Raw genomic sequence first — 13,076 nt, forward strand, 5'->3', positions numbered from 1 at the left:
AGCAATCGCGTAATGATTTGACAGAAGCAATTTTGACAGACAGAGTTTGGGGTTGCCAGGATAAAAGATAATTGTAAATTATTATATTTTGTAGATTTCAAAATTGTATTTGTGAAATAAATGAAAACTTTCAGTCTTGTAAAGTCAATCTCCAATCCGGAATACGCCTGAAAACAAAGAATTATGCCTATCAATGGTAGGTAAGTTTAATTTTAGTTCTAGTGCTAGCACATAGACACGTTATAGCTTTTCACTTTTGATATAACCATCAAATTCGGAAGGACCATGAACGAGGGTACTAACTTTATGGGTACGGAACGGGCGCAACACAGTAACCGCCGCGTTCTGTTACGAGAATGCTAAATGGATGCCTATATTTTCCCTATCTATATATATTTTCTAACAGGTAAATATCCAAATGAATTAAGATTGGTTTTTGTATTTTTTAATTCAATTCCAAATTTTTTGTTACTTTTACGGTCATCCCGTAAAACCTATATCGAAAATAACAAAAAAAATGTTTCTTGATGAGGGCTACGGCATAGATGTCGCTAGTGTCGCTGCTTAAGTGGCTAAATAAGAAATAACACAAGCTGAGATATGAGGTGCATAGGAGAAATTCGTGTCTGTATCATTTTCCAGCGGTGGTGCAGCGGTATAGCACACGGCACGGAATACCGAGGACCTGGGTTCAATTTCCAGCGCTGGTCTTATTTTTCTGGTTTTTTTCTGTGCATCTATATTTCAGTTTGTATTTTCGATATAGGTTTTACGGGATGACCGTAAAAGTAACAAAAAATTTGGAATTGAAATAAAAAATACAAAAAGATTCCAAAAACCAATCTTAATTTGATTGCATAACGATATCTCTTGTCCGGGTGAGCGGTTAGTTCCAATGGAGTGCCGAAAAGTTATTAGAAAATATCACAAGCTGAGAAACGAGGTGCATAGGAGAAATTCGTGTCTGGATCGTTGTCCAGCGGTGGTGTAGCGGTATAGCACACGGCACGGAATGCCGAGGACCTGGGTTCGATTCTTAGCGCTGGTCTTATTTTTCTGTTTTTTTCTGTGCATCTATATTTCAGTTTGTATTTTCGATATCCAAATGAATCCCAATAATAAATCTTAACTATTTAGTACTTTCTATTTGAATATGTCACACTCATCCAGTTCAACACTTGATTATGTTTACAAAACTTACAGCTTCCTTATTTTTTCAACATCGTAATTAGTTTTTACTGGATCCCGTGAACTACTGCATCTATTGGTCCATTGTTTAGTGGGTTTCAATATACTGCTGAAGGATTTCTTCTCTTCATTCATATCTTCTGAGAAACTGCTGCTGGCTACACTATTTTTGTCAGTTTCTGAGTGAAATGGTAAATCTTCATTTTGAAACGACATGTTACAAAGAGCGCTGCAATGATAAGATAAATTTTATCAGAAGTTACAAGTGTTTTGTACAGAAATAAAAATGTAGCAATGCAGATGTAATCAGCCACTACAGTTATGAAACAAGTGATTACCTTCAGTCGTCTGAAATTTTGAACATCATTCATCATCATCATTCATTTAAGTCGTCGAAATGTTAGGGTTTCTAATACCTAATTACTATCTTCTTAAGAAACAGTTTCATTTTTATTAGTAATTTTACTAATTTTAACTTGACATGGGAAAAATGTTTTCTTAACTCATTATATAAAAAAAATCACTGCACTGCTTTGTGCAGAAAATAACATTTGTGTTACAATTCAATACCTACTATACAAATATTCTTTATCACACCCCAAATCAGTCAAAAAGTTACTAGAAAATTATTTTTATTTTTATTATTGTTAATTATTGAAATAATACTAAGGTCACTCACGCTTAATGGTTGAGGTATGTCTCACTTAGTTCATGCCAATCCGTGGCCCTTGCTCAAGATGAGCTCGGTCGGAGAGCCAAAGTCGGGACATACCTCGTCCATTAATATGTGAGTGCCCATGTACCTATTTTTTATAATTATGTCTGTGTCTCACGATAGTTTTAATTCAAATATTTGAATTGTACCTATTGCATACATGTACCATGGAGTTTGAAATATCAGCTAACAACTCTTACAATGCCTTGCAATGCCTTGCATACTAAACTAACCTTGCAATTTCCTCAGCTTCATTTGACTCAATTGACTCAACTGTATTCAGAACATCTGCAGAACAAAAAGACAGATTCAAATTACACAAATAATTATAGAAAAGTACGTAATAAAATAAACATTAAAGGATTTTCTTTAACCCATAATTTTCTTAAGCGCTTGGTTAACTAAATAATAGTATAAATTGCGATAAAAAAACCGTATTAGACGTAAATAAGTAACGCTTTTAGTTAATAAAGAATAATCAGCGGTACAAATCACATTCGTAGTACATATTTACAAGCTTTGTATTATAATCCGTGCTGAGTGGTGTAAAAACAACATCTAGTAAAGTAATTACATAATATATTGTGTAATGAAACTACTTTAATTAGTTAGCTGATTAATGAGCTTTACTAAAAACCTGTGTTATAACGTTCATGGGCGCCATTGATTACTTTCCATCAGGTGACCCGCCTGCTCGTTTGTCCCCTATCATATAAAAAACCTGCTTAAAATAAGACGTATAGAGTGGAAATTAATGAAAAGCAACTATCTCATTTAAGTTCCTAAGTAATAATTTATTTAATCAAGCGTTTGCGGAAGTCCATGTCAATGAACTAAAATAATTTATTTACTCAACCGCGACCGTATGATAGCTACATGCAAGATATAATATATGTACAAGATAGCATAAACATGATATGCATGTTCAAGGTCTAAAATCTGGTAGCATGGTGTACGGTTGTGCTGCTCTGAAGATGAGCTCTGGTTTAGTTCAAAACGCGTCAGTGTAGTGTGGTGGTGGTGGTGATAGTGGGTTTGAGTGATTTGTGTGTGTTCTTCTCCTTTAATTTAGCTAAGGAATTATTGACTAATTCAGGCGTTACTTTAGTGCTTTACCCAGATTCATAATTCGATAATCTACAAACTTTTATCTTACTCTTCCACTACCACATTTGCAAGACAGCTACAAAAACACGTATGTTTTTACAATAGATTATTTTTTTCATGCAAGAAATTAGCCCTTTTAAACTTCCACATAAAGCCACACATTATTATGTCACACAGACCCAATTATAACAAACACAGCACCAAATACAAATTCGTTTTGAACTCCTTGAGAGTTGATTTTCAAAGCAAAAACGAGCTCACATCACAACCATTCCCAAACAAAAGGAATAAGGCAGATTTCCTGGATGAAAAACTTATATGTGTCGTACAGACGTGTCTCGTGGTAGCAAAAAAACAAGGTCAAAAGTTGTAACGAGCGAGGTTCACTGTCCGAGGAATGTTTCTAAAACAGCGGCTTTGTAGGAGTTGACCTCTATTTTTTATTTTTACAATTAACCTATTACTCTGTATTTAACACAAAGTCTGTAATATTTACCGTCAATGTTTTTCACAGTTTGTTTAGTATTAGCACGAAATGATTTCGTGCTATTATATTTTTTGTTTTGATCCCCCTGAAAAGAAAGTTATGAAATTACTTATTATAAGTACAACTTAATAAAAATAAATAAGCTAACTAGAAATCTTTCGCGACTCTAGTCCTTGATCAAGGTAGAGCGACATTGTCTACACTGCTTCCGCGCCTCATCAAAATAATTTTGCACTGGAAACTGGAAAGAGGCGCTCCGTTGACATCAGTCGCCTAGAGCGACCGCTCCTCTTGCATGCTCTAGTACCCCAGGACCGACGCTGGTAATTTTCAAGTCTCTTCCAACATTGGTTTAGGCTGTGCGTTGCCTATCAGTCACGTTACTCTTTTGTAGATAGTTTCTACATATATTATAATAACATGTGAAGGTTTTGTAGCGCTGGTGCTTAAAAAAAGTAGCTACCTACTTCTTCATGCAAAAATTATTTTGGTATTTGGTTTTGGCACCAATTTGAATTGGAAAATCAAATACTATTGTTCTACTGTTAAAAATATGTACCATAGTTGGACGTAGTTTAGCAAAAATGATCCAAGCTCCAGTAGCATCACAAGCGAACACAACTTGAAATGCTTAGGACGTAGTCACTGCCTGCCCCATTGGGAAAGAGACATGATTTTATGTATATACCTATGTATGACAATGCTATGGATATTTTTTTGCTAATCTACGTCCATTCTTACTTGATACATACTTGATGCTTAGTATTACTAGTTTTTGAAAGTATCTGTTGATTTTTTCTCCATTTGTTGAGAGCATTTTGTTGTTTTTCTTTCAAACATAAGTACTGCGAGTACCATTTTTGATGAGAAATAATATCTTCTTTCGTAGAACCTGTAAATAATTGTCACAAAACTTCAATTTAAATTGAAAAACTGGTGAAAGTATAGATTTACAACAGTCACGGTTGAACACGATTATAACGGTTCGATTATGTCGTTGCTACTAGTGTAGCCAATTACGTTTTCGTAGGTTAGCATGAATTTCTTATACGATTTCTTATATATTTACCACCGAATAGTATAAAGGAAGAGGAAGACTTAACATTTTTACCTCATATCCCCGGAGTCAGTAATAACTAGAATATGTCTTTTCGCGGTTTAGCTAAGGTACTACTCTTAGTACCTACTAGAAAGCAGTAAAATAATAATTACGACAAGAAAGATGTGGAATATGCAATATTTACTAAAACTTTTTCAAGATGTTTTTCTCTCTCCACACCATTATGTGAATTATGCAGTGTTATTATATATGTACATATCTTTCAAAAATATCACAGTCTTAGGAAAATATTTTTTTGTTAGCTTCACAAATTATCGAATAAGGACCAAAACTTGATATTCATTAGTTGTCATAACCTATTCCGAAAAGCCCTTGACCGTTTTTTTAAAAGTTAGTTAACAAAATACCTACTTACCCCAGATCGATAGGAGGATACTGCGTACATAGCTAAAGCGTTCTTATGATAATGCATAGAATCCAATACATATCAAATTACCTACCTGCTATTTTATGCAAAACTTCTTTTTGAAAAGCTTCAAAATTATTGGTGTTGCCGACTATAACATGCAGCTCAAATACATCTTTCGTGATATCAGCATAAAAGTGTTTTTGCCAGATTTGAACGAAGATATTGTGATTATATTCATTCCAGCCTCCGTAACGATTGGGGCTGTTCATCATAAATTCCTGTAAATCTTGCACCTCCTTAAATACAATTTGAAAAATATTAACTATGACTGAAAATAGTAATTTAGGTAAATATAAAGTAAAGAGATGTTCGCAAGTTTCAATATTTTGTATTTACTGTTATTAAATTATTTCTACAGTCAGAAATAGGGCTGGATCGAATTACTTGTGCTGTAATTTAACTTTGAAATTAGATATTTATTTTATTTATTACGGCATTTTATAAAACTTTCATTTACCTACCTTGCATTTGAAGGGCGATTTTATCAAAACTTTTACAGGGCTGGGTACAATGTGTTTAAATGGGTTATTTGACCTTAATTTGGGTTTAATTGGGCAGTTCGTTTGTTTTTCTTCTAGGAAATTTACCTGAAATAAAGCTTATCACCTTCAAAAATGCTCACTGGAAGATATTCCTTGAAAGGACGAGCTTGACTGTAATTATATTGGTTTAGTTCTTCAATCTGCTACTTTTTTGTGTTTTGTATAACAAATAAATTAATATTTATTTACATGAGCGAGGACCCAACGAACTAAGCACCGCTTACCGCTTTTGTTAATTTTTCTTCCTGTGATGCCGTAGATGTAAATTCCGTTTGAATAAAGTTCTTGAATATCCTTATTTTATCGTCCAGTTTTATTACATCTCTTTTCATAGTTTCAATATCTAAAATAAAACTGAAGTTTTTTTTAATGTTCCTACGTTTGTATCAATTTTTACCCGACTGTTATGTTTTTTATGTACTGGTATCGTAATGTTAAACCAAAACTATATCGCAGCACCAAAAACTGCTGGTGGTCAAAACTAAAGTCGCAATCGTATCGTATAATATCAATATGCATTTACTTAGCTGAAATCCTGTGTACTTACATAGGTACAGTGTTCCATAAGTTGCACGACAAACTTAAAGCACAGAATGACTGTTAACCTTTCTTACGACACACACAATATAATATAACAACACGCACCTGCTTGCACGTGAAATTATTTTTGAGCTAATTATTACTTAGTATTTTTTGGCCAGGACACGGACATGTCAAAGTTAAGTAGATGAGGCAAAATTGAAATTGAAATAAAATAATGGATACTTTTTAATTCTTATTTACGTCTGGTGATGGTGACAATTATTCAAGAATATTTTTCAATAAAAAGATAAGTAAAAACCGGCCAAGTGCGAGCCGGACTCGCGCATGAACGGTTCCGTACCATTATCTATACAACATTAGGCATTAGCAAAAAACCCGGCCAAGAGCGTGTCGGACACGCCCACAATAGGGTTCCGTAGCCATTACGAAAAAATTAAGTAATATTTTTCTATGGATTTCGTATTTTATACGGAATCTTCCAAGTTCAGGTATATTTTATACCTTAGGCTGCTATTTACTCTTAAACTACTAATAATTCTCAAGCAAGCTTAGCCGTTATAGTTTTCCTTGTAAGATTGATATACTTACTACCATTGTAAATTTTTTCAAATTTTTCCACCCACCGGTTTAGATTTTAGAGGGGGGGGCGCCCTATTTTAATGAAAATTTGCACTTTAAAGTTGAATATTTCGCAAACAAAAAACTAAATCGAAAAATCGTCTTAGCAAACCCCTAATGGTTTTAAAAGGCCTATCCAACGATACCCCACACAATAGGGTTAGATGAGAAAAAAAAATCACCCCCACCTTACGTCTCTGGGACCTTCCATAACCCTAAAAAAATTTTTTTTTATTTTTTTTTGTATAATTTTGTCGGCACAGTTTATATATATATCCGTGCAAAATTACAGAAAGTCCCTAAGCAAAGCCGCGGACGGACAGACAGACAGACAGACAGACATGGCGAAACTATAAGGGTTCCGTTTTTGCCATTTTGGCTCCAGAACCCTAAAAAGGCAAAAACAACAAAAGTTTGGTGTATGGGAGCCCCCCTTAAGTATTTTTTTATTTTAATTTAATAATTTATTATTAGTGATTATCCAATTAAATATTTTTTAATTTTTTTTCATTTGTTGTTATAGCGTCCACAGTAATACATAATCTGTGAAAATTTCAAGTGCCTAGCTATTGCGGCTCCAGAGATAGAGCCCTATGACAGACGGACGGGCAGACAGACCGACATACAGCAGAGTCTCAGTAATATGGTTCCGTTGGCACCCTTTACCCTAAAAAGTAGTAAACCTACGTACTGAAAATCTTAGTGTGGATGATATTTTTCTAAAATTTACGGAAATCGAAATTTCTTAAAGCTGGTAACATTTTCTTAGTTTGTCGTACAACCGTAGACAGAGAAAGCGTAGTGCACAGGTACATAGGTACTTATACTCTTTGGCGTAGTGTATTATAAGTCTATGCGTACAACTTACAGGGCAAAAATAATATTAATAATATTAGTCTCAGTGGCCACATGAAGTCAGTGACTGACGCCACTTATTAAGGGAGTCACATAGGTACTTACCCAGACAGCTTAACTTTTCTTCAGATTCAGCTTTTATGTCCTCAAATTTCATGTTAATTTCATTATAAGAATCTTTTATCTTTTTCGAAAATTGTTTAAAATCTAAACAATACAATATAGGTAGATTAAATTCACTTTCATGTTCTTTGGAGATCAGTTTATTAATGTTCTTCAAAAACAAACTTTCTTGTATTTTTAATCTTCGCCATTTACCGATGACACTATCGTTATTTTCGAAAGAAGAATCAACTAACGAGTCTAATTTGTGACTCATTTTGAAAAGATTATCAGTTTATGATTAACTTAGATTTTTATATTAAATAGTTTTATAATAAAAAACACGTTTACTCGATACTAAATATTGATCAAACTTTGATTTAATTTGAGCGCCATGTCAACGATGATGACAGCCTGCAGGGCTACTACGAAACTTGAAACTAGAAGTTCGTGTCGTGCGGTCCCTCAGCAGGGCTACTATGAACCTCGAAACTCGAACGAAGTTCGTGTCGTGTGATCCCTCTTGCTCTCATATTAAATAGTATAAGTGGCAGAGGGACCGCACGACACGAACTTCGAGTTTCGAGTTTCTTAGTAGAGCGAGAGGGACGGTACGATACAAACATCGATTTTGGAAACTTCGGAGTAGGCCCTTTGTAGAGCTACTACGAAATTGGAAAATCGAAGTTCGTATCGTACCGTCTCTCTCACTCGTATGAAATAATATTAACATCAGCGGGACGGCAAGATACGAAGGTTGATTTTTAATTTGATAGTAGCCCTCCTGATCACATCACGTAGATTAAAAAACCCTTAGATTGTATTTCATCATATTTCACTTATTCCATGGGAACAAATCGAATGAACAGAAAATAAAATTAGTGATAAAAAACGATTAATATTCGGAAGCAACGAAATCATAATCAAAGCCTCAATGATCAAAGGCATCAAAGCTTTTGTTAAGTTTCGTAATGGAACGTTATTGGCTTGGACAGGTTGAACTGTCACTTGTCAGCTGTCATCTTTACGGGGTTGATTCGATTTCTAGCTATTGCTTTTCTCAAATTCCGCCCGCAGACATAGAATGGGTTGCGGCTTATAAATTTAAATCCTGTGAATTGTATTAAAAATGTTTACTCGTTCCAGACTATTCATTACCAAAGCGCTACCTTTAAGAGTATGTACAGATAATTTATTTTGAGTGTAAACCTGTTTTGTAGTTTATATATAACCTTACTCGTTCTTATTTGTTTTCAGAATGCATTTAAAACGGAATATCAGAATGAAGCACGGGTCTTATTCAGTGTAACTAATGCGCGATATCGTTCAACTACTCCGTTAAACACAGTAGTTATGTTCGTGCCACAACAGGAGGTTCGTAACCTTATTGAAATTTACATAAGTTTAGTGTAACGAACTTTTTTATTTACTTATGATAGGTATATTATTGTACTTATCTAATTGAGATTTAACACGTATCTAACTTTAATTTATTTTAGCTTACTCGCCCCATTGAATGACATTTTCTTGTCATATTATTCTACAACTCTCAATGTTCATTTCAAGAGTTCGGAAATCAATGATATTTAAATTCTTTTATTTTTCATAAGTTCTAATATTACATCATCTCAAAAGTCCTTTCTTAAACAAATACCCAAAAATGAATCACTTTTAAGATGTTTGTAAATGATGAAACTTTGTAAACTTATTATGAAATATTTCTAGGCCTGGATAGTTGAGCGGATGGGCAAGTTTCATAGAATTCTGGAGCCAGGTTTGAATTTGCTTTGGCCTATAGTGGATAAGGTCAAATATGTGCAAAGTCTGAAAGAAATCGCTATTGATGTGCCCAAACAGAGTGCCATTACCTCGGACAATGTTACACTAAGTATTGATGGTGTATTGTACCTGAGAATCATCGATCCTTATCTAGGTGAGTTGTGGAAGTTATTATTAATGGGACAGGGCTGTGTGGCACAAACCTGTTCCTACAGAAATACCGGTTTATTAATAATATCAATATGAACTTCTTTAAAACCACAATTAGTGGTCCATGTGTATGCGTTGTAAGAAAAATAAGGACTTTGTTAATTTCCTCCTGGAATGTGACCAGATTAATAAAGTATTTAGATTTTGTGAATTTGTATAATGGAGTATGATTTCAAGAAAGCCTTTGTCAGATGATGCAATATATTAATATATACATTTATTAGACATGCTTATGTACCCAGCCAGAGACTGTCTCTGGGCAAGGCAGCATATTATTATAATGTGGTTTTCTGTGGCTTTCCATCAAGCTGACACAATCACATTTAGTGTACCCACCTCCTTAAAATATTAGACAAAAAAAAGAATTTTAAAGTGTTGTTGCTTTATTAATTACTATTAATTTAGCCTTATATGTATGTCATGGATAATATTCAAGCCTTACAGGATTGTCAATTGACTATTACAATATCGAGATGGTGGTGAACGCCGTGTGACCGCTTGTTGGCCGGAGCGTCATTCTACTTTGGACTGTAGGAACAACAACACCTGGCTAATAATTCTGTCAGTTTGTCTGTTGATTAGCTCTGTACATACTCTGACTGGTTTTGTAATTTAATTATTACTGGCTTGTGAAATAAAACAACTGTGCTCCAAAAGAAGTTATTATTGAAGCTCTCACTCAAGTACCTACATACATCATGAAGGCATCCTGACGGCGAGACGGAAGTACTCTCATTCCATCCATCAATCATCATCTCACATCTCTTCTCCACTCTCGTCGACATGTATATAGAACTTATTTACACTAATGTAAATTTTTGATTCCACAGCATCCTATGGAGTAGAAGACCCTGAGTTTGCTATAACACAACTGGCACAAACCACCATGAGGTCTGAGCTTGGTACCATTTCCCTGGACAAAGTCTTCCGCGAGAGAGAATCCCTGAATGTATCCATAGTCCATGCCATCAATAAAGCAAGTGAGGCATGGGGTATAACTTGCCTTCGGTATGAGATCCGTAAGTACATTGATTGCCTCTGCTAACTTGCGCTAACCTTATGGACATTTGATGATCTGCTCTTTAGATTAGAACAGACTTGAAAAAAATTTAAGAACAAAATCTTCCACAATTTTGGCCTCCTTGCAGGGTGGTTATGAAAGTAATTGTACGTAGTAGCTGCTGCATTGTTACCGAAACATGGAAATAATTTGTGTATGTGGGGAGGGTGTGTAAAAAAGTGGTGGTAACCTAGTGGCAGGCTATTCCCACTTGTCCAAGGCCGCGCGGTAAATACTAGTCGGTTGCTACGCCTCGCTGCGCACGGACGGCGCTGCCTACCTACAATATACGTTTCCCGCGCAAACAACTAGCACCCAGCGCGTGCGTCCTGTGTACCTACCTAATGTAAAAAAAAATACTGACATATTGCGCGGTGCACCAATCAAAAATAAACTAAATATTACACTATGACATTGTTCAGTTAATAAAATTCAATCAGTTGTTTGTTTTGTGGAATCACCTTGCCCCCTGAATACCTAAAATACCAAACGAGCAAAGGCGCGAGAAAAAGCTAGCGTTTACATAACGGATGCAACCCAAGCGCACATTTCAATGACGTTGCGTCACCCGCGCCCTGATAGGAGCGGAAGGCATCGATAGCGGTGGGATCGCCCTCCGTCCATACAAGTGGTGTATCTGTTATTTAGTAACTTGTATATAATCTGTGCCTAGCTGTTTAAAGTATGTTGTCGTAGACTAGTGGTTTATATTATTATTTTTAATTATGATATAGCTGTATGTATGTCCATAATTTTTTGTTTTATTGATAAAAGAATAAAAAATAATTTTTTGTCAAATTATAAAAATTTTAAGAATCTACTAGCGTTATAATGTAAATTTGTATGTAGAAAAACCCCCTTGACTGGATATCTCACTACCTATTCTTGTTTTCCAGGTGATATTAAACTACCGTCTCGCGTCCACGAAGCGATGCAAATGCAGGTGGAAGCGGAGCGGAGGAAGCGAGCCGCCATCTTGGAGTCCGAGGGTGTGCGGGCGGCCGACATCAACGTCGCCGAGGGTAAACGGCAAGCGAGGATATTGGCTTCCGGTAAGTTTTCTATGGCCATCTGAATCTGATCATACAGTAAATGGCTGCATAGGCTAGTCTAGCTAACACCTAAAGGTTGAAAACGCCTGAGTCTAACTGCTAGACTCAGGCGTTTTCAACTTTTTGGTGTTAACGGCACACTTTTCGTTCATCAAAGTTTTACGGACGGCACACCAGTAAAAATAGCCAAGTGCGAGTCGGACTGGCGCGTAAAGTACCTTTACCTATAAAGGGTTCTGTACAGTATACCCATAATATGTATAACATAGCGGACAGCGGAGGCTTTTAATAGGGTCTCGTTGACACCTTTTATACGAATCGCATACACTTCGCGGCGATCGCGGCACAGCGGTTGAAAACCTCTGGGCTAGACCAATGTGCCGCAAACTTTTTGTATTCAAGGCACATCAAGGAAAACGAAAATTTTTGGAGGTACACCATAAATGAAAAATCTGATTTTAAGTAATATTATGTGCATGTAAGTGTTTTTCTTCCGTCTGTCTATTTAGCTTTATGTATGAGATAACCTTATTTTTCCGAGGCACACCAACTAAGGACCACGGTACACCAGTGAGCCGCGATACGCACTTTGTGGAACACTGGGCTAGACTAGGGGTTGAAACTCAGAAGCGTTCACTATCTCTTTCTACCCTCATCTTATCAGTATACTCGTAAGATGAGGTATTCTTTTACAGAAAGAAGTTTTAAAATAAAACCGATTTTGTTAAACGTTAGATAATATGGTTCAAGATTATTATATCTTCATAATTTTTTGTTTAATTGACAAAAGAAAAAATAAGTTTCCAATATTTTCTAATAATCTAACAGATGGATGAATTAGTAGAAGTTTTTTTTACACAGGAAACCACCTCATTGTAAAAGAAGATTAAAACCGCTTATGCAGTTTGATAATGAAAATGAAATGATTGTTGGTTTCGCTTTAATTACTCATGGCGGCTAATTTTTGGCTATTTCAGAGGCCGAGAAACAAGAACAGATCAACAAAGCCTCCGGAGAGGCGAACGCCATGCTCGCGGTCGCTGAGGCCCGCGCGAAGGGACTCCAGTTGGTCGGGAGTGCACTCGGACAGAGGGTAATGTTACTTTTATATGTAGTTTATTTTGTATCAATAGAATAGACAATGAAATCGTTAGGAGTCGTATAGAACTGCTGTCATTTATCTCATTTATAAATTTTATGCGACAGATATTTGTGATGCTACTTTGTTTTGTCCAAATAAATAAAGACGGGTCACAATTATCTGTCACAAAAGTTTACCAATGATTGGT

The 13,076-nt window shown here is 35.6% G+C and overlaps 2 protein-coding genes across 4 annotated transcripts in view; one reads left to right on the plus strand and one right to left on the minus strand.

Moving 5' to 3' along the window:
- The window catches only part of Stoml2 (stomatin like 2), a 41,944-nt gene that overhangs the window by 27,310 nt on the left and 1,558 nt on the right, over positions 1–13,076 (plus strand). Inside the window, exons 1-6 of one of the 2 annotated variants that reach the window (XM_074097714.1) lie at positions 8,694–8,863; positions 8,944–9,060; positions 9,412–9,619; positions 10,506–10,694; positions 11,632–11,787; positions 12,765–12,880. In XM_074097714.1, the coding sequence (XP_073953815.1) occupies positions 8,816–8,863; positions 8,944–9,060; positions 9,412–9,619; positions 10,506–10,694; positions 11,632–11,787; positions 12,765–12,880 (834 nt within the window). In that variant the 5' untranslated portion in view covers positions 8,694–8,815. Of the gene's footprint in view, positions 1–8,693; positions 8,864–8,943; positions 9,061–9,411; positions 9,620–10,505; positions 10,695–11,631; positions 11,788–12,764; positions 12,881–13,076 lie in introns of those variants that run through there. The other variant, XM_074097716.1, reaches the window with a different exon arrangement.
- Positions 39–8,171, minus strand: LOC141435132 (uncharacterized). Of its 2 annotated transcripts, XM_074097710.1 has the most exons (10): positions 7,690–8,171; positions 6,116–6,148; positions 5,793–5,911; positions 5,488–5,613; positions 5,058–5,262; positions 4,250–4,389; positions 3,507–3,582; positions 2,137–2,191; positions 1,202–1,417; positions 39–167 (listed from the first exon to the last, which is right to left on the minus strand). In XM_074097710.1, the coding sequence occupies exons 1-10, from the start codon at positions 7,961–7,963 to the stop codon at positions 131–133; spliced, it is 1,281 nt and encodes a 426-aa protein (XP_073953811.1). In that variant the 5' UTR covers positions 7,964–8,171; the 3' UTR covers positions 39–130. The 2 variants fall into 2 exon arrangements, with proteins under 2 accessions (XP_073953811.1, XP_073953812.1); XM_074097711.1 differs by lacking the exon at positions 6,116–6,148.

This window comes from Choristoneura fumiferana, chromosome 14, assembly GCF_025370935.1.
Source record: "Choristoneura fumiferana chromosome 14, NRCan_CFum_1, whole genome shotgun sequence".
Classification (NCBI taxonomy): domain Eukaryota; kingdom Metazoa; phylum Arthropoda; class Insecta; order Lepidoptera; family Tortricidae; genus Choristoneura; species Choristoneura fumiferana.